Genomic DNA, 22,296 nt, shown 5'->3' on the forward strand with positions numbered 1-22,296 from the left:
AAGTCATACAGCGAGGGCATGCTCTTCCTGGCCCACCTTCGTTTTTGCCCGTGCCGCTCCCCAGCAGCCCCTCCCTCTGCTCCTCTTCAGCCTCTTGTGCCAGCTGCAGACGGGCACTTCTTGCTCTCCTGGGAGCCCTTTGTCTCGCACTCGTTCTGCTGAGGTGCCTGGACCTGAGCCGATCAGAGGTGGGATTTGTGCCTGCCCTGCTGGTTTAGCGGCTTGTGCCCAAGGTCTGAACACGTTTTCTTTCTCCAGAGATTGCTGGTGATTTTGGTCTTTTTCCTCCTTGCCTCCTATTGCTTGTTTTCTGGCTCCCTAAGCATCTCAGCCATTCACAGTTCACTGGCCGCCTTCTCTCATCTGCCCTGGCCCCAGCAGGATGGATGCCTGCCCCTGCCTCACCTGCCCTCTGGTACCGTCGTCTGACTTTGGGCAGTGAGTTAGTGTCCTCTGCTGACTGGCTGCCCGCTGGCCCGGTCCGTAGAGCTTTGTGTCATCCTCCACACTCGTCGCTCAGTTGACCCAAAGTCCCTGACTCCAGGCCACCCTCTCCTCCTCTCCCCACCAGCTGCCAAGCTGATGTCTGAGCCACCCTGGCCTCCCCTGCCCACCCAGGCTTCTTTTGGCTTCTTTTGCCAGTCCTCTGTCTTTTTTTCCTCTGGTTATTTGTCTTGATCGCTAGAGAAAGAAAACCTCCCAGGCTGGTTTTCTTATAGGCATGAGATAGATTTTGCTTTCATTTTTCTGAGCTGGAGCCAGCCTAGGTGTCTGCCTGCTAAGTCTGAGATTACCAGTGCCCACAACATCCTGGGCTTAGGCAGGAACGCCTGAGGGGAGGCCCCTTTCCTCCCAGTATTATGGTCTCTGAGGAGATTAGTGAGGCCCGTGGGGATGGCAGAGCTGAGCCTGCACAGGAAGAAGGATGATGGGCAGATGGACACATAGGGGGTGAGTTCAGCCACCTGGAGGAATCCCCTGAACATGCCACAGCTGTGTTTCCTGGCATGATTGTGTGGGCCAGGGAGATCTGCAAGACAGAAAAGGCCTAGCTCTATTTTATTTGGGGGGCAGGGGAGTGTAAGTGGGAGTGTATGTGTGCAAACGTATGTACATGTGAGTTTGTGTGTGAATGTATCCATGTGTGTATACATCTGTATACATCTGAGTTTGTGTGTGAATGAGTGGGTAAATGTGGTTGTGTGTGAGCTTGTGTGTGAAGGGGTAAATGTGGTTGTGAATGTGTAGATGTGAGTTTGCATATACATGTGAGTTTGTATGTGAATGAGTATGTAAATGTGGTTGTGTTGATTTGCATATGTGAGTTTGTGTGTGAATGAGTGGGTAAATGTGGTTGTGTGTGAATGTGCATACATGAGTGTGTGTGCATGTGTTTGTGTGTGAATGTCTGAATGTAAAAATGGTAGTGTATACGTGTGTACACATCTGAGTTTGTGTGTGAATGGGTGTGTGTTTGTGAATGCATATGAGTGTGTGTATGCGTGAATTTGTGTGTGAATGTCTGAATGTATAAATGGGAGTGTATACATGTGAGTTTGTGTGTGAATGAGTGGGTAAATGCGGTTGTGTGTGTGAATGGATACATGTGAATTTGTGTAAATGGGAGTGTATACATGTGTGTATATATGTGTTTGTGTGTGAATGAGTGGGTAAATGTGGTTGTGTGTGTGAATGTGTATACATGTGAATTTGTGTAAATGGGAATGTATGCATGTGTGTATATATGTGTTTGCGTGTGAATGAGTGGGTAAATGTGGTTGTGTGTGTTAGAAATGCAGCTAACAGCTCGAACGGTGTGGTGCAGCTCAACGAATCTGAGCAGGCAGCAGAGGGTGGGAGAAGGCGTCTTTATTCATCTTCGAAGATGGGCACTCTTCTGAATGGGCCAGAGAGTGCACTGAAGTGAGGTCCCTCACCTCTATTTATACTCACCAAGGGTCCCTCTCGACCAATCACATTACAGTTCCCATTTACATACAGCATTACAGAAACAACCAATCACAGCATACAGTACCAACCTCCTATTTTATGGTAACTGTAAAGACCAATCAGATCACGACACGAGGCCTTAACCTTATTCTGGGCAAGAATGTCCATTCTTCACTAGAACAGTGCTGTCTGAACATACATCGGGGTCATGCGGGGATCACCTCGGGTGCCTCCAGTTGAACTCCCAGCCCAGCTCGGCTCCATTCCAGCCCCTGCTGGGGCCAGAGCTTCAGCTCCTCAGAGCCTTGTGTGCTGGGCGGCCCCCTGCTGGGAAGCTCAGGCAACAAGGTTGTGGGGCTTGAAACTGGACTCACTATTTTTAGGACCCTGAGAAGAGTCCAGATATGGTCTTTTCTCTCATGTGTTTGTGTGAATGTGTGTAGATGTGAGTTTGTGTGTGAAGGTCTGTGTGAATGTGTGTGTGTGTAATGGGAGTGCATATATATGTCAACGTGTAGATTGCATTTTTATATGTCGGTGTTGTGAGATTGAAAATTGGATATAGGAGCATTAAACTCCCCCTTTAACTCTTCCCTTATATATCTCCCAGACCACTAAGAAAAAGAAGCCTCTGAGCTTTAATCAGAGAGGGATTAGCTTTTATTGTTTGGGGATTAATTAGCCAACAAACAGGTGATACCAATTAGGGAAATAGGAAAGTAGAAATACAAATGAATAGTCTTACTTAATCTAAGCTTATTCTGTTTTCCTATAAAACTCATTGAATCCCAAAACTGCCCGCCAGGCCGAGAACCAGAGCCAACCACCACGCCAGGCTAAGCTGCAAAGTCAGAGAGAGAGCGCCAACTTCCGTTCCACCTTTAGTTTTTAAACTGCCGTCCCGGAAGTTGGTGCCCTCAGACACGGCATGCTTGGCCAGCTCTCCGGGCAGCAGCAGGTGCACGGCCAGCCGTTCGTCGTGGTCTCCTCCCCAAAAGGGCGGTCCTTCAAAAGCAGCTTCAGTAGCATGCGCTCAACTCTCAAATGATTCAGCTCAAACTTACAGTTTTTACCACATTGTGTAAATGTGTATTTGCACATAAATGTGAGTGTAAATGGGAGTGTGTATAGACATATTTGTGTGTGTGAATGTGCTTCTGTTTGTGTGAATGTATGTGTGTGCAAATGGGAATGTATAGATGTGAGTTTGTGACCGCATGTGCAAATGCGAGTCTGTGAGTGTGTGTGGTTGTATGTGTGTGCATAGATGTGTGTAAATGTGAGTGTGCACACATGTGTGGGGGGGTGCACAGGTGGCCGAGCAGACTGTGAGAACCCTTGCCCCTGGCAGTGTGGTACCAGGACGCCCAGGAACGCCCAAGTCCTGGGGGTCTGGGTGCTCGGTGGGCGGGCTGCTTGCACTCTCAGAGCAGGAGCTGCCCTAGCACCTGGTGAGATCTCCGCTGGGTCCATCAGGGGAGGATGTGGGGAGCGTCACCGGTCGCCCCCTCGTTTGGGGCACCTGCCTTAGTCTCTTTGGGGAGTCTTTCTCTGTAAGGGATGAAACTGTAGGCGGCCTAGTTCTACTGAGCCTCTGGCCCCAGGCGCAATGCTTTTCTTCTGCAGAGGCGCCACACCTGCCTCACGTGTAGGTTTGGGGAACTTGGAAAAGAAGAGCTATATGTGGAAAGGCCTCTGCAGCCCCCAAAGCCCAAGGCAGGGGGCTCTGGGCATGAACCAGGGTGCCACCTCTGCCCCCGATCATTCAGTCAGGCAGATACTCGGCATCATTTTGGTCAAGCATCTGTGCTCCCGAGCTCTCGGCCCAGGCCTAGGGGGTCTGGGGGGCCTGGGGCCTGCCGCTGGAAGCTGGTGAGCTGGAGTCCAAGGGGGTCACAGCTTTTCCACGCTGCTGGAGGCCCCACCTTGGCGCGGCCCCCTTAGAAACACAGGGCTCTGTGTGAAAGCTGGCCTTTTTGTTTCCTAGAGGAACATCAGTGAGCCGGAGCAGAAGCCATCTGCGCACCTCACCTTCATGTCCTTGTGCACATATTTCAGGTGAGTCAACAATAGACCCGCCCTGGGGGGTGGTGGCAGACCAGGCAGGAGAAGTAATATGGCAGCAGCGGGCCCCCCCAAGTGAGAGGGATAGAGTCCAGGCCCCCCCCCTCCCCCATGCGGCCCCCCTCACAGGGCTGCGTGTGTTGTTCCAGTGGCTGCAACCCCGGGGGCCTGCTGCTGCTCCCAGAGAAAGGAGGCACCAAGGGGCTGGACGTGCAGGAAGTGCTGGCCGTCATGGACACGCTGCAGGCAGCGGCTGCCCGGGAGGTAATTCTCACTGGGCTTCTCCTCTGTCTGGTCCACCCTGGGTGCTTTGGTCAGCGCAGGACCTGAGGGACTGGGTGGGACGGATTTGTGCCTGGGGGTGCAGCTGGATCAGCAGAAGCCAGCCCTCAGAGGGTCAGCCGGCCTGTGCTTGGGCAACCGCTGCGAATGACCGCACTCGATCTTGGGGTGGCCCGAGGGGAGTGAAGGGCCCTACGCCGCGTGGGCAGCCTGGCTGGCAGGGTCCAGTGCCCGGCCCCTGTCATCTCCATGCCTCCTGTTCCTGGGTGGCTCTGGGGAGCCTAGGAGACCCGGCCCTGCCACCCTCCAGCCGCCCCTCCGCTCTTCCTGGCCACCTCTTGCGTGTCTCTGTCCCTGACGACTGCTAGGCCCAGGGGACATCGAGGACGTGCCTCTGGAAAGCACCGAGCCTGGAAAGGCTTCCCCAAGCCCTTGTTTGCAGGTGACCTTGTGCTAAATGCATCTAGGCCCGGAGGAAACAAGGCAGGATGGGAATTGTCCGGGGAAAGGAGACTCGCTGGCATGAAGGGACTCCTCTGGCCATCCATCACCCCTTTCCACGCCCTCCCTCCTTCACTCCCTCCCTCCATCCCTTCCTCTGTCACTCCCTCCATCTGTCTATCCTCCTTCCCTCCCTCCATTTATCCCTCCCAACTTCCTTCTATCCATCCCTCCATTCCTCCCTCCCTCCCACCTGCCCATCTGTGGATCCAGAGGGCAGGCCCTGCCTTCTATCAGAGAGTCAGGCTGGGGTGGCCTGAGAGGAAGAGAACAAACTCTGTGGAAGCTTGGATGGTCCCTGCTGGGGCTTCTCCCACTTGTCTTGTTTGTCCTCCCGTGGATGCCTTGCTGCGTGGCTGCAGGTCCTAGGACCCCCTCGCCTTTGGCCCTGAAGACATCAAGGTGTGGCCTCCAGGAAGCTCCTTATGGGTGGGCGTGGGAGAGGCCAAAGCCGGTTGCAAGTCAGCGAGGCCAGTGGTGGCACAGCCAGAATTTGTGAGCGGGGCTTAAGTGGATTGTTTCAGACTCCGTGTGAACGGTTTAAGCCAAAAGAGACTCTGGTGCCCCCAGAGAGTTGGAGAACGTTAGAGGCCCAGCCCCTGGCGGTCAGGCTTTCCTGGGAGGTGGGAGGCGCATTACCTTTCTTGGGTGTGGGTCTGCTTAGCACTACAGTGGAGCCACTGCCCTGGCTCTTTCTCAGTCAGAGTTTCATTCCTGAGGGACCATTTTCAGTGTGTGTTTTTTTATAAGCCGCTAGTCTGGGGGCAGCTAGGTGGCGCAGTGAATAAAGCACGAGCCCTGGATTTAGGAGAACCTGAGTTCAAATCCGGCCTCAGATACTTGATACTTACTAGCTGTGTGGCCCTGGGCAAGTCACTTAACCCTCACTGCTCCCGCAAAGAAAAAAAAAGCCTCTAGTCTGAGCTCCCCACCACCCCCTTGTCTCTCCCGAGCTGTCCCCCTCCCCTCTGTTTCCTCCTCCCTTCTCCAATCCTCCTTAACAGGGCCTCCCTGAGGGCCCTCCAGACCTCCAGCTGGGAGGCAGCTCTGGGTTTCGGCACGAAGGGTATGTGTGGCCGGCCCCTCTCCGTCCTATGGCCCGGACTCCAGGCTAGTCCTCATCTCACTGCTCTGCATGCTACCCAGCTTGGTGGTCTTTGGACCAGTATGGCCCTTCCAGCATGGTTCTCTTTGTCCACAGCTGGGCTTTCCAAGAGTATCCTGCCCAGCCATGCCACCCTGCCTTTCTGCTCTGGCCAGGCAGCTGGTGCTTGGGACCAGGACCACTGCGGGCTGGACACTGGCCTTGCTGCCAAAGCTGCTCTCTCTCTGCCATTGTTGTTTGTCTTCCTCCGCCTCATTTTCTGTGGCCACAATAGCCCCTCTCCCTCCACTCTTCCTGAAGGCCCACGTCTCACTCTGGATGTGGCCGTGGTCCTGCTGGCCGTGGGCCTGTCTGTGCAGGTCTGTTTGGATTGAGCCAAGGCTGGCCTTGCTCGCTTACCTCCCACTGACAGGACCGACCAGAAATGCCCTTGGCCTGGAGGGACCTCCTAGGCATGGAGTGCCTCTGGATCATGGACTCCCCTTCCTTAGTCTGTGGAGAAGGCTGGGGGGGCCCGGGGCACCCCCAAAGCAGGCATGATCATGGGGGCCCATCTTAAAAACCACTTCTAAAGAGGCCAGAGGACACAAGGGAGCTTAGCCACCTCCCTCTAGGACCATAGAAGATACTTGGCTGCCACACCCTCCCTTCATTGAAAGTCAGGAAGCCAACAATAGTTGTGGGGCCAGGATCAGGTTGCTAGAGGTGGGGATGCAGGAGAAACCGTGAGGCCCTGAGTGGGGCTCAGGTGTTAGTGGGATGATGCTGACACCTGGCAGGGAGAGGCCAAGACCGGGCGCCCACCATTCCCCCCCACTCCTCCCCCAACGCCTAGTGCTATCATTGGGGCGGGGGCCTGGCCAGGTGCCTAGGAGGAAAGGACAAGGGTGACACGTAGTATTCCACCTCCCAAGAGCCTCCTTTTCTCACATGCCGGATGACGGCCCCAGATGGCGGCAGTCTTGCGATGATTTGGGGGGAGCACTGAGCAGGGGTCCCTGCTCTGGGTTCTGGCTCATTCTTGCTCTCTTGGGGCGGGGGGTCAGTGGCCAGCAGTGACCCTCTCTTTTGGTCTTCTCTCATAGTGTGACCTACTGATGCTTGGCACGGCCCCAGGGGAGAGCAGCCCGGCCTTGTTCTCCCTGCTCTGGTCTGTGCAGGGGAGCCTGCTGGGCTGGTGCTACCTGCAGCTCAAGGGCAGCGAGCCACAGGCCAAGAAGCTGGCCGCCGAGATGGTGGAGAGCTGTGAGTCGTAGCGCCGGGGCACGTGGCACGTGCTCAGGATTCCCCTCAGCGTGCGACCCTCCCGCCCCACAGAAGCAAGGGGCTGCTTTAGGCTCCCAAACGGTGTTTTGGAGAGGGGGAGGAGGTCCCCCCGCTCAGTGTAGCACCCCTCCAAAGTGTCCATACTGTGCAGCATCCATCCCACTCCGTGCCCATACCCAGGCTTTCAGGGAAAGGGCCTTCCCCCATGGGTGGCCTCCACGTGTCATTCTCCTGAATGTGGCACATGCCCCCTCCGCACCTGCCCGGAGTCCACCAGAGCAGCCACGGAGCTGAGGGATGACTGAGTTGGAGGTAGCCATGTCATGGAAAGTGTTGAATGACTCTCCTTTCCTTTTGTTAGATGTGGGACAGTTCCTGGCCAGCATGAGGGTAGTTCTGCGGTCACTTTTGTCCCAGTACAGTGGAAAAACAATATTAGACAAGCTATGTAACTCCGTGTTTGCCACGGCCGCTCGTCAGCTGGTGAGGACCAAGGGTAGCTGTGGTCAGTGGGTGCTGCCGTGCTACCCGGCCGGCTCACTGAAGGCGCCTTCTCCCGCCTCTCTGCAGGCCATCTTCCTGCTGGACTTCTGCCCCCTGGACATTCCCCACCTGGCGCTGCTCAGGGAGTTCAGCACCTTGACAGACCTCTTGAAGAACCTCTGCGGCGACCCTGAGGACGGGCCCAATAAAGTAACCCTCGCCTCGCTGTTGTTTTGGTGCCCGCATGGGATGTGTGCAGGCAACCCCTTGCTCCTCCTCTCGGGCCTGCTGGACGCCCTCCCTCTCTGCGCTCCCCTTTTGTCCACAGCATGGAAGCCAGGCTTGGTGGAAGGGGCCGTGCCAGTCCAGGCCTGGGAGGTCCAAGGGGAGGAGGTCTCCAGCTCGGGCACTTCCCAGCATGTTTCGGTGCAGGGGTGGGCTGCGGTAGCCAAGGCAGGGTTCTAGGGGACTCCTTGGGGGGGGGTGGCATGAGACCCTGCCCGAGGTAATGTGCAGCCTTGGGGGTGTTCCTGGCACAGATGGACATGGAGAGCTGGCAGCAGGAGCAGCCGGTGGTCCTGAACACGTGGGCCATGGAGTCTCCTCATAATTACGAGAACAACTCTCACGACGTGGCCGTCTTCCTGAGCCCAGGGGCCACTGCGTTCGAGGTGGAGTTCGATGACAAGTGTGAAACGGAGACCAGGTCAGGGGGGGGGTCTCCCTTCCCGGCACCCCTGCCCCCCAAGGGACTGGGTGAGTCATGGAGGTGCTGCCCCTGCAGGTATGACTACCTGGAGTTCACTGACGCGCGTGGACAGAAGACACGCTACGACACCAAGGTCGGCACGGACAAGTGGCCCAAGGTAGGAGGCGCTGGAGGGGCCGGCCCCTCCTGTGGCGGGGGAGGCTCAGGTCCCACATGCCCCCTGAAGGTGCTCTCGGGGAGGTGCCCCCAGCCCAGCCACGTGTGGCCAAATCCCTGTTTCGTTGCTCTCTAGAAAGTGACCTTTAAGGCGGGCCCCCAGCTGCACTTTCTCTTCCACTCCGACAGCAGTAACAACGAATGGGGCTACAAGTTCACCGTCACCGCCTATGGCCTGCCCGATGTGGCTGTTTCCTGGGGCCTGGACTTACAGCTCCTGGTATCCAGATTGATGGGGCGCCTGGCTGCCCAGTGTCTGGCCTGGAGGACTGACCGTAAGTGGCTCTCTGCATCTGGGCCTGCACCGTGACTTTCTGGTCAGGTGGGCTGAGGGCGCGTGACCCAGATTATGGGGGGTGCAGCTTGTCCAAGGGTGGGGAGCTTTCCTTGTAAAGTCCCCAGAGGCAGGAGGTCTGTCTTCGAGGGGCCCCCTAGGAGATCTTGGAGCTGGTCTGCAGGCTCCCCAGGGCGGGTCACTTGGGCAAGCCAGAGGGCTCTGCCCTGCCATGCTCCTCAGAGGGGCCCTGTGACCTGTTCTGAGGGAGCGCCGAGGACGAACTAGGGACACTGAAGGGCCCCTTCTCTTTTCAGAGTTAGGGGATGATATGGGGCTGCCTGTGGCCAAGGTGACGGCCGTCCTTCATTCCCCTTTGTGGAAGCCAGTCTTCAGGCACCAGCTGTGCCCAGAGGGACTCCCGGGAGCCCGAGGGCCCACTCTTCCGCCCCAGGACAGCAAAGAGGTAGGAGCCCTGCAAGGGAGTCTGCCCTTCACCCCAGGAGGCCAAGGTCATGTCTCCACCTTGCCAGCCTTGGCCTCCGTGTGCTCCTGCAGAGCGTGGCGCAGCACCAGGCACAGAGCAAAGGTGTAATAAATGGTGGTCGGTGGGTGGATCCTTTCCCAGAGGGAAGGCCTCTTGGGGCTGCTCCCCTGGCTACCCGCCCTCCTCTCCCCTGAGCTTGGTCAGTGTCTCCAGTTGGAGCAAGGCCCCTTGTTCGAATTTGATGCGCTAAGATGGAAGCTGTCACCGTTCATGCAGACAGACAGACTGACTGCCTTCCAGCCTCAGTGCCCCATTTCAGGCAGGGATCCCCTATCCTCCACAGAGGAGCACCCTTCAGGGCTGGGGCTTTTGGGGACCTTTCCTTTACCATGTGACCCTGCTGCTGCCCGAAGGGGCAATTACCCCAACTGGGGTTTGAGACTTCCCCTCCCTTACCCCCTAGCGCTGCTGCCCACGCTTCTGGATTGTCTTTGCTTGTACTCACCCAAACTTAGTCCCCCGAGAGTACCCGAGTGAGCCCCACGACCAACCCCCACCCCCCACCCCCCCGGGGCCCTCTTGCTTTCCAGCTTCGCAGCGCTCAGGCCACCAGCTGCCGCGATCTCCTCATGGCCTTTGCACAATCAGACCCTGCCCAGGGCTTCTGTGGGCAGAGCCCTGAGCTTTTCCAAGGACTCACACAGGCATGTAAAAACCAAGCCCCGCAGACAGATAGCGTTGCCGGTTCCGCAGTGGATCGAGCCGTGAACGCCACCTTTGCCGCGTTGGTGTATCTCACGCCGCAGTTGTATGAGAAGCTGCAGAGCTATGGTAACTGTCCCCTGCTGGGCTGGGCCGGGCTAGCTAGCGACGGAGCCGCACTGCTTGCAGCAAGCTCCTGCGCCAGCAGCCACCTTGTGCACAAAAGAGCAGCTCATTTCTCATTCTCACAGGGAAAGAGAGATGCCCCTAATTTTCTCACAGCACCAAGCACACAGTGGGCATGAGTAAATGCACTAAGGATCTAGTGGGTGCAGTCACAGTGCCCGCTGACCGTGCTGTGAAAGACCAAGGGAGGAGTGTGCAGGGAGAGGCCTGGCCGAGACATTGAGGGTCCCAGGAGAGACCCCTTCTCTTGAGCTCAGGGCCAGGTGCACAGGAGAGGTACCTGAGTATCTGGAAGGGACCTGGGCAGCTGGAGGCCAGAGGAGCCTGTCCTGAGTCAGCTCACACAGGGCAGGGGGCAGGAGGAGAGCCAGGACACAGTCTGTTGAAGGGGTCCTGGGGCGGGGGGCTCTTGAATGGTCAGAGGACCCTTAGGACTGCAGAGGGGTAGGGAGGAGCTGGGGCCATGTGGGGAAGCTTGCAAGGGGAGCAGGGAGAAGACAGCGTTGCAGAAGGGATGCCCTAGAGGCAGCAAGAGCAGTGTGGGGAGAGCGAGGCCGGCTGGCATCCATGGGTGGCATTATTAGCCACTGCAGGGCTCTGGCTGGCCCAGGCAATTGCTGTTCTCGGAGGGGCTTGCCAGAGAGCCAGGGCCTCGCCCTCAAAGTGGGTAGTCATGGTTGTTGGGCCCTTTTGCCATGGCCTTTCCTGGGGCCTCTCTGGGCTTCTGGCACAGTGAGGAGGCTTCCCTGATTCCAGACAGACTGTCTTCTCCAAGGTCCCAGGAGCCAGTGCCACCTGGGAGGTTTGGGTCCAACTCAGCCTGGCAGTGGGTGGTGCTGTGACCTCAGGTCTTCTATGCCCTGGGCTTTTTGCTCCTTCTGGCTCTCCCCCATTGCTTGTTGGTCGTGGGCCTGAGTGACTGACTGGTGCTTGTCAGGGCGTTGGAGATGTGGCATTGTCTTAGCTCCCTGCTGGCATCTCTTAGGCACAGGGTAGGGAAGAGATAGCTGGGAATTGGGCACACCAGAGCCTGCCAGTGGGTTGGCCTGGGATTCCCCAAGTCGGCAGTTTTGAAGGACATTGTCATGAGGCAGTCGGGGGAAGCTCAGGAGGGTGTGAGGAATGCAGGCCCAGCGGGGGAGGGGGCAAGGGACGAGCTTGTTTGCGGGCCCAGCCTGCATTTGTCTCCCGCCACATTAGTGGCAGAGAGAGCGTTTTTCCCCAAGTGTCGGTCTGGGTGGCGTTCCTTTCGTAGTGGAGGTGAGAACAGTGGGCTGCTGGTGACCATAATCCCCTCTCTTCTCTCCCCAGTTAACAGTGGGGGCCAGGCAGTGCTGAGTGAGGAGTTTGCACAGGTGTATGCCCTGGCCGACGGGATTAGGGTGTGGATGGTAAGGCGGGGCTTTGGGTGACTTTGGAATATCTCTTCCCCCCCCCCCCCCCCCAGCCCTCTGCTGACTCTCAGCTCTTAGAAAAGGAGTCTGTGGTCAGGCAGCCTCACTTTTGGCCTCAGTGTCCCCCTGTCACACGCTCAGTGGGGCTTAGAGGAGGTGGCTGAAGGGAGCACAGTGCCCCACCCAGAGAAGCGCTCTCTGCTCAGCAGGGCTGAGCCCTAATGACTCGGATCGACTCCTCTTCCCAGTTAGAAATGAAGCAAAAATTCCTTCTGGACAAGGGAGATGAGACGGAGGGAGAGCCGTGTGCTGAGGTGCCGGAGATGAACCCGGAGAGCCTGGGTGAGTGTCTGCGCGCTGCCTTTGCTACCCAGACAGCTGAAGGGGTGAAAAGAGTTGAGGCTTTGTGTGGTCACCAGAGAGGGTTCATTCGGCACATTGATTAAACACCTACTGTATGTATGGGAAGTGCTGGGCTCAGCACTGGTGATAGAGAAATGAGACACGACCGCAGCCCTGTCCTCGGAACTGGGGGCCTAGTTGGGAAGAGAGAGGAGATGGCCACAATGGGAGAAGGCAACAAGCATTTAAGAGCTGTCTCTGGGCCGGGCAGAGTGAGATGCGAGGAGAAGCAGGGGTGGGGAGGCACGGGAACTTCGCACCACCAGGAAGCATCCCAGGGGCGCTCCCCAGAAGAGGCAGCTCACAGGAGGCAGTGGCGGCCTCCACATCGAGTCTGCATCAGGAGTTGAGGACATTCAGGGCACAGAGGGCAATGGGCAGGTGGGTGTCACCTGTCAGAGGGGGTGAGCTCCCCACTGCTTGCTCTTCTCCTTCCACAACGTGTCCCTGCACTGCTTCTTCCCCACGCAGCCAAACAGTGTGTTCAGAAGAGTCTCTTGTTGCTGCGCTTCCTGCCGGGGGGCGTGAGCCCCAGAGCAGGTCCTGAGGACACGGCAGCAGGCCAAGACGAAGTCACATCCCCGCGGCTTCAGGGGCATGTGCAGAGGGCCAGCTCTGTGGTGGAGGAGCATTTGCAGGCCTCGGGGCCTGACAGCTCTCCGGCCTCTTCGGGCAAGGCCCTGGAAAGGAGCGCATCACAGCAGGAAGATGCAGTTTCTCCTCCATCCACACCAACACGCAAACCAGCCTTTGGCCGGGGCCGCCTGAGGCTCCTCTCCTTCAGATCTGTGGAGGAGGCACGGCTGGTGCCCACGGTGACTGAGAAATACCCCCTCCTCAAGGACGTGATGGACTTCATTAAGGAGCAGGCGCTTTCCCATGAAAGGTGAGCGTGCTCACGCCGCAGGGGCCAGCAGACACCCATGTAGAGTGGGGGGCCCTGCAGGGCGCGTGGCGTGCAGAGACCCAGGCCTGGCCCGCTCTCTGGGGCCTTCTCAGCCGCTGGCCTTGATGTGGGAAGCTTCTCCTGGACCCCTGGCAGGGAAGAAGGGTGGGGAGGCTGGGTGTGGGCCGTGTGACCCCCCACACGTCTGTCTGCTCCGCAGCGTTTTGAAGGTTCTTTCTCTGAAGAAAGCCCAGGCCCAGAGCATCCTGGACGCCCTGCAGGCAAGCCAGCAGTGCCTGGGGCTCCTGGGGCGGCCTCACTGCTTCCACCCCGCCTGCGTCCTCTTCCTGCTCGAGCTGCTCACTTGTCAGAAGGACTTTACCAAGTGAGTATGGGGGTGCCGAGCCCCCTGGCCCTGAGTCGTGGTGCTTTGCGGTCACAGTCTCTGCTGCCCGTGGTTCCCTGAGTGCCGTGGCCTGTTCTAGACAGGTTTCCCCACTGGTGCCGGGTCCCCTGCTTCTTTGGGCTCTCTCTGAGTGACTGTGCTCAGACGGCCTCCCAGTGACCCAGGCCGCCTGTGTCTGTGTGTTTCTAGCTATTTTGGAAACTTGGAAGGCTGTGGGGCAGGGCTGCACAGAGAGATCCAACGTGCCTACTACCAGCTGGTCCAGTTCCTGGTGGACGCCGTGAAGGGTTTCAGCACCCTGAAAGACAGGTATGGGAGCCGCTAGGTGGCGCAGTGGATAGAGCACTGGCCTTGGATTCAGGAGAACCTGAGTTCAAATCCCGTCTCAAACACTTGACACTTACTAGCTGTATGACCCTGGGCAAGTCACTTAACCCTCATTGCCCCACAAAAAAATAAAAATAAAAAGACAGGTACGAGAAAGTGGCAGTGCCTACCGCCGAGGCCTGAATGGCCCGAAAGGGAGGGGCTGAGCCCGGCCCGTGTGGTTGTCCCCTTAAACCAGCAGAGGCTGGGGGGAAGCCTGGTATCTTGCCCTTGGGTGGTCTTCTCATGCCTTGGTTTCTATGCCTACAAAGTGAGGGGCGCACCACCAGCTTGGCCCCTGTTGGGGTTCCAGCCAAGCGCTACCTTGGGTCACCACCCCCCCCCCCCACACACACACAGGTCAAGCTCAGGGCTCTGGGGCACAGAAGCGCCACAGCCGAGCAGGGGTCCTGCCCAAGCCTGGTGCCAGGGTGGGGAGCCACCCCGAGGCTCCTGAACCTCCTCATGGGCTTGCTAACTGTGCTGTCCCCGGCTCCCACAGGTCACTGCTCCCTGCCTTGTCCTGCGTCCAAGCGTCCTTGCTCCACCTTTTGGATATGGGCTGGGGACCCAGTGACCTCCCCTTCTTGGTGGACATCCAGCTGCCAGAGCTGCTCATGACTATGTCCCAAGAAAACATCAGTCTCCATGACAGTGTGATTTGGTGAGTGTGGCAGGACAGGCCCCTCCCTGGGCCACCTTCCACGGCTCCTAGAGAGTGGGGAGAGGCCTCCCGGGCAGGCTGAGCCCTGGGGTCATGTGGGAGGAGAGGGAGAATGGTCAGACCGTCCACCCTTGGCCAGACTTCTCCGACCACACAGGCGGCAGTCTGGCCTAAGCGTGGAGCCCTGGAGTCTGCCCAGCAAATGTGGCGGGATGTGCTGTCTCCTCAGATGGATGGGAAGCCTCCCGAGAGGGCAGAGACCGTTTGCTTCCTGTCACTGTGCTCAGGCCTGGCCCATGGCCGCTGATGGGCCAGCCGCTGAGCACTCTTCTCCCTTTAGCCCGTGGAGTGAGGAGGATGAGATGGCTGACTACAAACAGACGTCGGAGTGGATGGAGGAGTGCCAGGACGGAGCGTTTGAGGCCTGGTATGAGAAGATTGCGCAGACGGACCCCGACAAGCAGAGGAAGGTGCGTGCGGCGCCTGGTGGGCGAGGAGGGAGGCTCCCCGCACACGCACGCACGCACATCCCACCAGCGGCGCTGTCTCTCATGTTGTAGATGCACATGTTCATTGCCCGCTACTGTGACCTGTTAAATGTGGACATCTCATGTGACGGGTGTGATGAGATCGCCCCCTGGCATCGCTACCGCTGCCTCCAGTGTCACGACATGGATCTCTGCAAGACTTGTTTCTTGGGTATGGTTCCCTGGGCCGGGGCCGGGGGCGTTCTGTGCCATCTTGGCCAGTTGCACCTGAACAGGTGCTCCCCTACCCCCACCCCCACAGGGGCGTGATGTGTGGAGGGGGGTCATTTCACCTCCGTGGTGGGGAGCCGGGATGGAGAGGGTGATCACAGCCCCTTGTTGCACCTGACGGGAGCAGAGAAGTCAGGAAGACCTGGCTTGGTGTCCTGCCCTGGCTCCCAGGCCTCATCGTAATTGGGGAGAGCCTCGCCTTCTCCTCAGGACCTGAGCCTGTGAGCGGCTGAGGAAGGAGGCCATGGCCCTGGCCCTTGGGTTTAGAGGTTTAGGGACTGTCCACATGGGCCTGTTGTAGATCTGCCCCAGATCCCAGCGTGGCCCCAAGGCCCAGCTCATGCGGCCATTAGAACTATCTAGGGCGTCAGGTTGGCCGTCACTGGGGACACTGCTCCTGTCCTGCACATTCCTGGCAGCCTGGGCTTGTTGTTGGGGATGGCCACAGTCTGTCTCTTCCCTGCCATGGGCCAGTGTTTGCCTGAGCACACTCTTCTCCTCTCCTCCTGTCTCCCTTCCCTAGCCTGGGGTCCAGGGGCCTCCCTCGAGGGAACCAGCACTAGGAAATGGGGCAGCTCTGCCTTCTCCTTCCTCACTCCCTTCCCCTTTCCTGCCCTTCTTCTCCTCAGCTTTCCTCTGCCTGTTCCACACAGTGAGCCTGTCCCCCCAAAATGTCCTGCATTTTGCCTCTCCCATCAAGTCTGTGGGTCTCCTGTGTACACCCGGTTTCTCCTCGGGTACCTCTTTGTACATGCTGACTCTCTCCTACCATCTACATCCTTCAGTCTCTTGAGATCACTGAGGAGTGTTCCTTCCCTTTTAAATAGACTTTGCTTTATAGAGCTGTATGTAGACCATGGCCATCCACAGGTCCTTTCTTAATCCACCTTTCCTTTGAAAAAAAATTATTTCTTTTTAGCTTTCGTCAAAACAAAACAAAACAAAACAGAGTTCCAAATTCTTTCCAGCCCTTCCCCAGCTGTTAGAAATGCAGCTAACAGCTCCAATAGTGTTGCACAGCTCAGAGAATCCAATCAGCCAGCTGAGGGTGGGTGAAGGCATCTTTATTCATCTTCAGAGATGGGCACTCTTCTGAATGGGCCAGAGAGTGCACTGAAGTGAGGTCCGCACTGTTATTTATACCCACTGAGGGTCCCTCTCGACCAATCACATTACAGTTCTCATTCACATACAGCATCACAAAAACAACCAATCATGGCATATAGTACCAACCTCCCATATATGGTAATTGTAAGGACCAATCAGATTATATCAGTTGACCAATCAGACTGCCCTGTTAACAACCAATCAGATTGTACCAGTCAACCAATCATATTTCAACACTAGGCCTTAACCTTATTCTGGGCAAGAATGTCCCCATTCTTCACTAGCACAATGCTGTGTAAACACATGTAACCACACATAACTTGTCAAGAAACAAAACTTAAGTTGGGGTTTGAACAGTGGGGTCATATGGGGATCACCTTGGGTGCCTCAAGGTGAACTCCCAGCTTAGCTTGGCTCCCATAAAACACAGGCCCCGGGACAGCTAGATGGTACAGCGGATAGAGCACTGGCCCTGAAGTCAGGAGGACCTGAGTTCAAATCTGGCCTCAGACACCTGACACTTACTAGCTGGGTGACCCTGGGCAAGTCACTTAACCCTAATTGCCTCACCAAAAAACAAAAACACAGGCCCCATTCCAAGCCCTGCTCAGGCCTAAGGCCCGGGGCCTTGGCTCCTCAGAGCCTTGTGTGCTCGGCCTGCTGGGAGGCTCAGACAATAAAGTTGTGGGGCTTGAAACTAGACTCACACTCTGTTCTTTAAGGCTCTGAGAAGAGTCTTTTCTCTCACAACCCATTGAGAAGGCAAGCTCCGTGATAACAATTATACGTGTGAAATCATTCAAAACATTTTCATGTTAGCTGTTGCCATTAAAGAAAAAGTGAAAAAACTATTCTTCCGTCCATGTTCAGAGTTCATCAGATCTCTTTCTGAAGGTAGAGAGTATTTTCATCATAGGTCCTTTAGAACTGTATTGGATCATTGTCTTGATCAGATTAGCTAAATCTTTCATAGTTGTCATTGTTGATATGTTCTCCTGGTTCTGTTCACTTCACTTTGTATCAATTCATACAAGTCTTCTCAGGTTTTTCTGAAACCATCCTGCTCATTATTTCTTATTCCATCACAACCATATACGATAGCTTGTTCAGTCATTCCTCAGCTGATAGGGATCCCCTCCATTTTCAATTTCTAGCCACCACAAAACGGGCTGCTATACATATTTTTGTACATCTAGGTCCTTTTCCCTTCTCTTTATTCTCTTTGAGATACAGACCTTGCAGTGGTATTGCTGGATCAAAGGGTATGCACAATTCAGTAGCCCTTCAGGCCTAGTTGCAAATTATTTGTCAGAATGCATCAGTTCACAACTCTACCAACAGTTCATTAGTGTTCAAATTTTCCCATATCCGCTCCAGCATTTGTCATTTTGCTTTTCCATCATGTTAACCAATTTGATGAAAATGAGATGGTACCTCAGAGTTGTAATTTGCTTTGTCTAATCAGTAGCAATTTAGAGTATATTTTAATATACCTTTTTTGGTTTTTTTTGTTTTTTGGTGGGGCAATGGGGGTTAAGTGACTTGCCCAGGGTCACACAGCTAGTAAGTGTTAAGTGTCTGAGGCCGGATTTGAACTCAGGTACTCCTGAATCCAGGGCCGGTGCTTTATCCACTGCGCCACCTAGCTGCCCCCATAGAGTATATTTTAAATGTGACTTGATATCTTTGATTTCTTCTTCTGAAAACTACTTGTTCATATCCTATAACCATTTATCAACTGGAGAATGGCTCTTATTTTTATAAATTTGGCTCAGTTCCCTATGTAGTTGAGAAATGAGGTCTTGTTATCAGAGAAACTTAGTATAAAATTTCCTCCCCCCCAATTTTCCTGATTTCCTTCTAATTTTGGCTGCATTGGTTTTGTTTGTGCAAAATCTTTTTAATTTCACATAATCAAAATTATCCATTTTACTTCCCATAATGCTTTCTGTCTCTTGTTTGGTCACAAATTCTTGCCTTATCCATAGATCTGACAGGTAAATTTTTCATCTCTCTCCCAATTTGTTGGCGTTTTTTTGTTTTGGTTTTGGTTTTGGTTTGTTTTGGTTTTTTGGCAGGGCAGTGAGGGTTAAGTGATTTGCCCAGGGTCACACAGCTAGTAAGTGTCAAGTGTCTGAGGCTGGATCTGAACTCAGGTCCTCCTGAATCCAAGGCTGGTGCGTTATCCACTGTACCAACTAGCTGCCCCCTCCTAATTTGTTTTTGACACCACCCTTTATGTCTAAATCATTTATCCATTTTGACCCTATCTTGGTATATGGTGTGAGATGTTGTTCAGTGCCCAGTTTTTGCCAAACTGCTCTCTAGTTTTCCAGCAAATTTTATCATACATTGAATTATTGCCCCCAAAGTTTAGATCTTTGGATTTATCAAACACTAAGTTACCGTGGTCATTTACTATAGTGTCTTGTGTACCCAATCTGTTCCATGGATCTATCACTCTGTTGCTCAGCCAGCTAGACTAGATTGTTTAGATCATTATCATTTTGGGGGCAGCTAGGTGGCTCAGTGGATAAAGCATTGGCCTTGGATTCAGGAGGACTTGAGTTCAAATTCAGCCTCAGACACTTGACACTTATTGGCTGTGTGACCTTGGGCAAGTCACTTAGCCCCCATTGCCCTGCAAAAACAAAAACAAAAACAAAAAAAGATGATTATCGTTTTATGACACAGTTTGAAGTCTGGTATGGCTTAGGCTGCCTTCCTTCACAATTTTTTTTCATGAATTCCTTTGATATTCTTGATCTTTTGTTCTTCCAGGTGAATTTCATTTTTTCTAGGTCTATAAAATAATCCTTTGGCAGTTTGATTGATATGGTACTGAATAAGTAAACTAATTTAGGTAGAATTGTCATTTTTATTACATTGGCTTGACCTTCCCAATTAATTAATATTTCTCTAGTTATTTATATCTGTCTTTATTTGTGTAAAAAGTATTTTGTAATTGTGTTCATAAAATCCCTGGGTTTGTCTTGGCAGGTAGACTATCATGTATTTTATAATGTCTGCATTATCTCTATCTCTTCCTGCTGGATTTGGTTGTTAATATATAGAAATGCTGATGATTTATGTGGGGTTTTTTTAATATCCTGCAACTTTGCTAAAGTTGCTGTTTGTTTCAACTAGTTTTTTGTTGATTCTCTAGGGTTCTCTAAGTATACCATCATATCACCTGCAGACAGTAAGAGTTTTGTTTCCTTGTTGCCTATTTTTATTCCTTTCATTTCTTTTTCTTATTGCTATAACCACCATTTCTAGTACAATACTGAATAATAGTGGTGATAATGGATATCCTTGCTTCACTTCTGATCTTATTGAGAATGCTTCTATTTTATCCCCATTACAGGTTATGCTTTAGGTTTTAGATAAACCATTTTGAGAAAGGCACCATTGATTCCTATGCTTTATCGTTTTTACTAGGAATAGGTGTGGTATTTTGTCAAAAGTTTTTTTCTGTATCTACTGAGATCGTCATATGGTTTTTGTCGGCTTTGTTATTGCTGTCATCAATTATTTTGATAGTTTTCCTAATCTTGAACCAGTCCTGCAATTTTGCTATAAATCCCACCTGGTCATAGTGTATGATCTTTGTGATAGATTGTTGTAATCTCCTTGCTAGTGTTTTATTTATTTTTTTGCATATATTAAGGAAATTCATCTACACTTTACTCTCTGTTTTCATTCTCCCTGGTTTAGGTATTAAAAACATATTTGTGTCATAACAGGAATTTGGTAGGACTGCTTTATTTTTTCAAATCACTTATATAATATTGGAATTAATTCTTTAAATATTTGGTAGAACTCACTTGTAAATCAAATCATTGGGTCTTTGGGGATTTTTTTCTTACAGAACTCATATATGGTCTATTTAATTTATTTTTCTAGGATAGAGTTATTTAAGTATTCTATGTCCTCCTTGGTTAATCTGTTGATATTGTTAGAAACATGGCTAATAGCTCAAATAGTGTTAGCAGCTGTAGTGTTGCTAGCAGGTTGAAACTCAAAGAATCCAAGCAGGCAGCAGTTGGTGGATGAAGGGTTCTTTATTCATCTTTGTAAAGATTGGCACTCTTCTGATGGATTTTCATTCTACTTTTCCCTGGCTCTTTCTTACATGTCATTTTTATTGCATCATGATCTGAGAAGGATGCATTTACTATTTCTGCCTTTCTACATTTGACTAGGATGTTTTTGTGACCTAATACATGGTCAGTTTTTGAAAATGTGCCATGTACTGCTGAGAAAAAGGTATATTCCTTTCTATCCCCATTCAATTTTCTCCAGACATCTATCATGTCTAACTTTTCTAGTAATCTATTCACCTCTTTCACTTCTTTCTTATTTATTTTTTGGCTAGATTTATCTAATTCTGAGAGGGGGAGATTCAGATCCCCCACTAGTATAGTATTACTGTCTAATTCCTCTTGTAACTCATTTAACTTCTCCTCTAAGAACTTGGATGCTATACCACTTGGCGCATACATATTTAATATTGATATTACTTCTTTATCTATAGTACCTTTTAGCAAGATGTAATTTCCTTCCTTATCTCTTAATGAGATCTATTTTTGCCTGCGCTTTGTCTGAGATAAGGATTGCTACTCCTGCTTTTTTTACTTTAGCTGAAGCATAATATATTTTGCTCCAGCCTTTTACCTTTACTCTGTGTGTATCTCTCTGCTTCAAATGTGTTTCTTGTAAACAGCATATTGTAGGATTCTGGTTTTGAATCCACTCTGTAATTCGCTTCCGTTTTATAGCAGAGTTCATCCCATTCCTATTCACAATTATTATTACTGACTGTCTATTCCCCTCCATTTTATTTACCCCCTTTGTACTTTCCCCACCTTTCACCCTATTCCTCCTCACCGACGTTTTACTTCTTACCCCTGCCTCCCCCAATCTGCCCTCCCTTTTTATCACCCCCCTCTCTTTTCTTTCCCCTTTTCTCCCTTGCTTTTGTCCTCCCTTCTATCAGTCCCCCCTTTCCCTTCCCCTTTTGCTTCCCTGAAGAATGCGCTAAGTTTCTTTATCCCAATGAACGTATGTGTTATTCCCTCTTTGAATCAAATCTTTTTTTTTTTACATATAAGGTATTTTATTTTTTCCATTACATGTAAAGATAGTTCTCAACTTTTGTTTATACAAGCTTTACAATTTCAGATTTTTCTCCCTCCCTCCCCCCTCCCCTAGACAGCAGGTAATCTGATATAGGTTATATCTACATATCTATATATGCATATATATCTATACACACACATATATATATATACACATAATAACATTAATCCTATTTCTGCATTAGTCCTGTTATAAGAGAAAAAATCAGAGTAATGATGAAAAACCTCAAAATAGAAAAAAAAACCACAACAGCACCAAAAACAAAAGAAATAGTATGGTTCATTCAGCATCTATACTCCACAGTTCTTTTTTTTTTTTTTCCCCTTGGATTTGGAGATCCTCTTCTATCATGAGTTCCCTAGAACTCTTCTGTACCATTGCATTGGTGAGAAGAATATAGTCCATCACAGTAGATCAACACTCATTGTTGATGATGCTGTGTACAAAGTTCTTCTGGTTCTGCTCATCTCACTCATCATCAGCTCACGTAAGACCCTCCAGGTTTCTCTGAACTCCTCCTGCTCATCATTTCTTACAGCACAATAATATTCCATTGTATTCATATTCCACAACTTGTCCAGCCATTCCCCAATTGATGGGCACCCCCTCAACTTCCAATTCCTTGCTACCATGTAAAGAGCAGCTATAAATATTTTTGTACATGTGGGTCCCTTTCCCCTTTCCATGATTTCTTTGGGAAAAAGACCCAAAAGTGGTATTGCTGGGTCAAAGGGTATGCACAGCTTTATCGCCCTTTGGGCATAATTCCAAATTGCTCTCCAGAATGGTTGGATCAGTTCACAGCTCCACCAACAATGCGTTAGTGTTCCAATTTTCCCACAGCTTCTCCAACATTTATTATTTTCCTTTTTTGTCATTTTAGCCAATCTGATAGGTGTCAGGTGGTACCTCAGAGTTGTTTTAATTTGCATCTCTCTAATCATTA

General features: G+C 52.2%; 1 protein-coding gene across 2 annotated transcripts in view; it reads left to right on the forward strand.

Annotated features, from left to right (window-relative positions):
• Nucleotides 1–22,296, forward strand: part of ZZEF1 (zinc finger ZZ-type and EF-hand domain containing 1) — a 69,820-nt gene that overhangs the window by 19,296 nt on the left and 28,228 nt on the right. For both annotated transcript variants that reach the window (XM_043992195.1, XM_043992196.1), the window contains exons 17-34: nucleotides 3,938–4,008; nucleotides 4,164–4,278; nucleotides 6,988–7,147; nucleotides 7,530–7,651; nucleotides 7,739–7,861; nucleotides 8,191–8,357; nucleotides 8,436–8,517; nucleotides 8,653–8,851; nucleotides 9,168–9,316; nucleotides 9,928–10,168; nucleotides 11,537–11,616; nucleotides 11,868–11,961; nucleotides 12,493–12,907; nucleotides 13,128–13,292; nucleotides 13,503–13,622; nucleotides 14,182–14,343; nucleotides 14,684–14,813; nucleotides 14,904–15,042. In XM_043992195.1, the coding sequence (XP_043848130.1) occupies nucleotides 3,938–4,008; nucleotides 4,164–4,278; nucleotides 6,988–7,147; nucleotides 7,530–7,651; nucleotides 7,739–7,861; nucleotides 8,191–8,357; nucleotides 8,436–8,517; nucleotides 8,653–8,851; nucleotides 9,168–9,316; nucleotides 9,928–10,168; nucleotides 11,537–11,616; nucleotides 11,868–11,961; nucleotides 12,493–12,907; nucleotides 13,128–13,292; nucleotides 13,503–13,622; nucleotides 14,182–14,343; nucleotides 14,684–14,813; nucleotides 14,904–15,042 (2,734 nt within the window). The remainder of the gene's footprint in view (nucleotides 1–3,937; nucleotides 4,009–4,163; nucleotides 4,279–6,987; nucleotides 7,148–7,529; nucleotides 7,652–7,738; nucleotides 7,862–8,190; nucleotides 8,358–8,435; nucleotides 8,518–8,652; nucleotides 8,852–9,167; nucleotides 9,317–9,927; nucleotides 10,169–11,536; nucleotides 11,617–11,867; nucleotides 11,962–12,492; nucleotides 12,908–13,127; nucleotides 13,293–13,502; nucleotides 13,623–14,181; nucleotides 14,344–14,683; nucleotides 14,814–14,903; nucleotides 15,043–22,296) is intronic.

This window comes from Dromiciops gliroides, chromosome 3 (genome assembly GCF_019393635.1).
Source record: "Dromiciops gliroides isolate mDroGli1 chromosome 3, mDroGli1.pri, whole genome shotgun sequence".
NCBI lineage: Eukaryota > Metazoa > Chordata > Mammalia > Microbiotheria > Microbiotheriidae > Dromiciops > Dromiciops gliroides.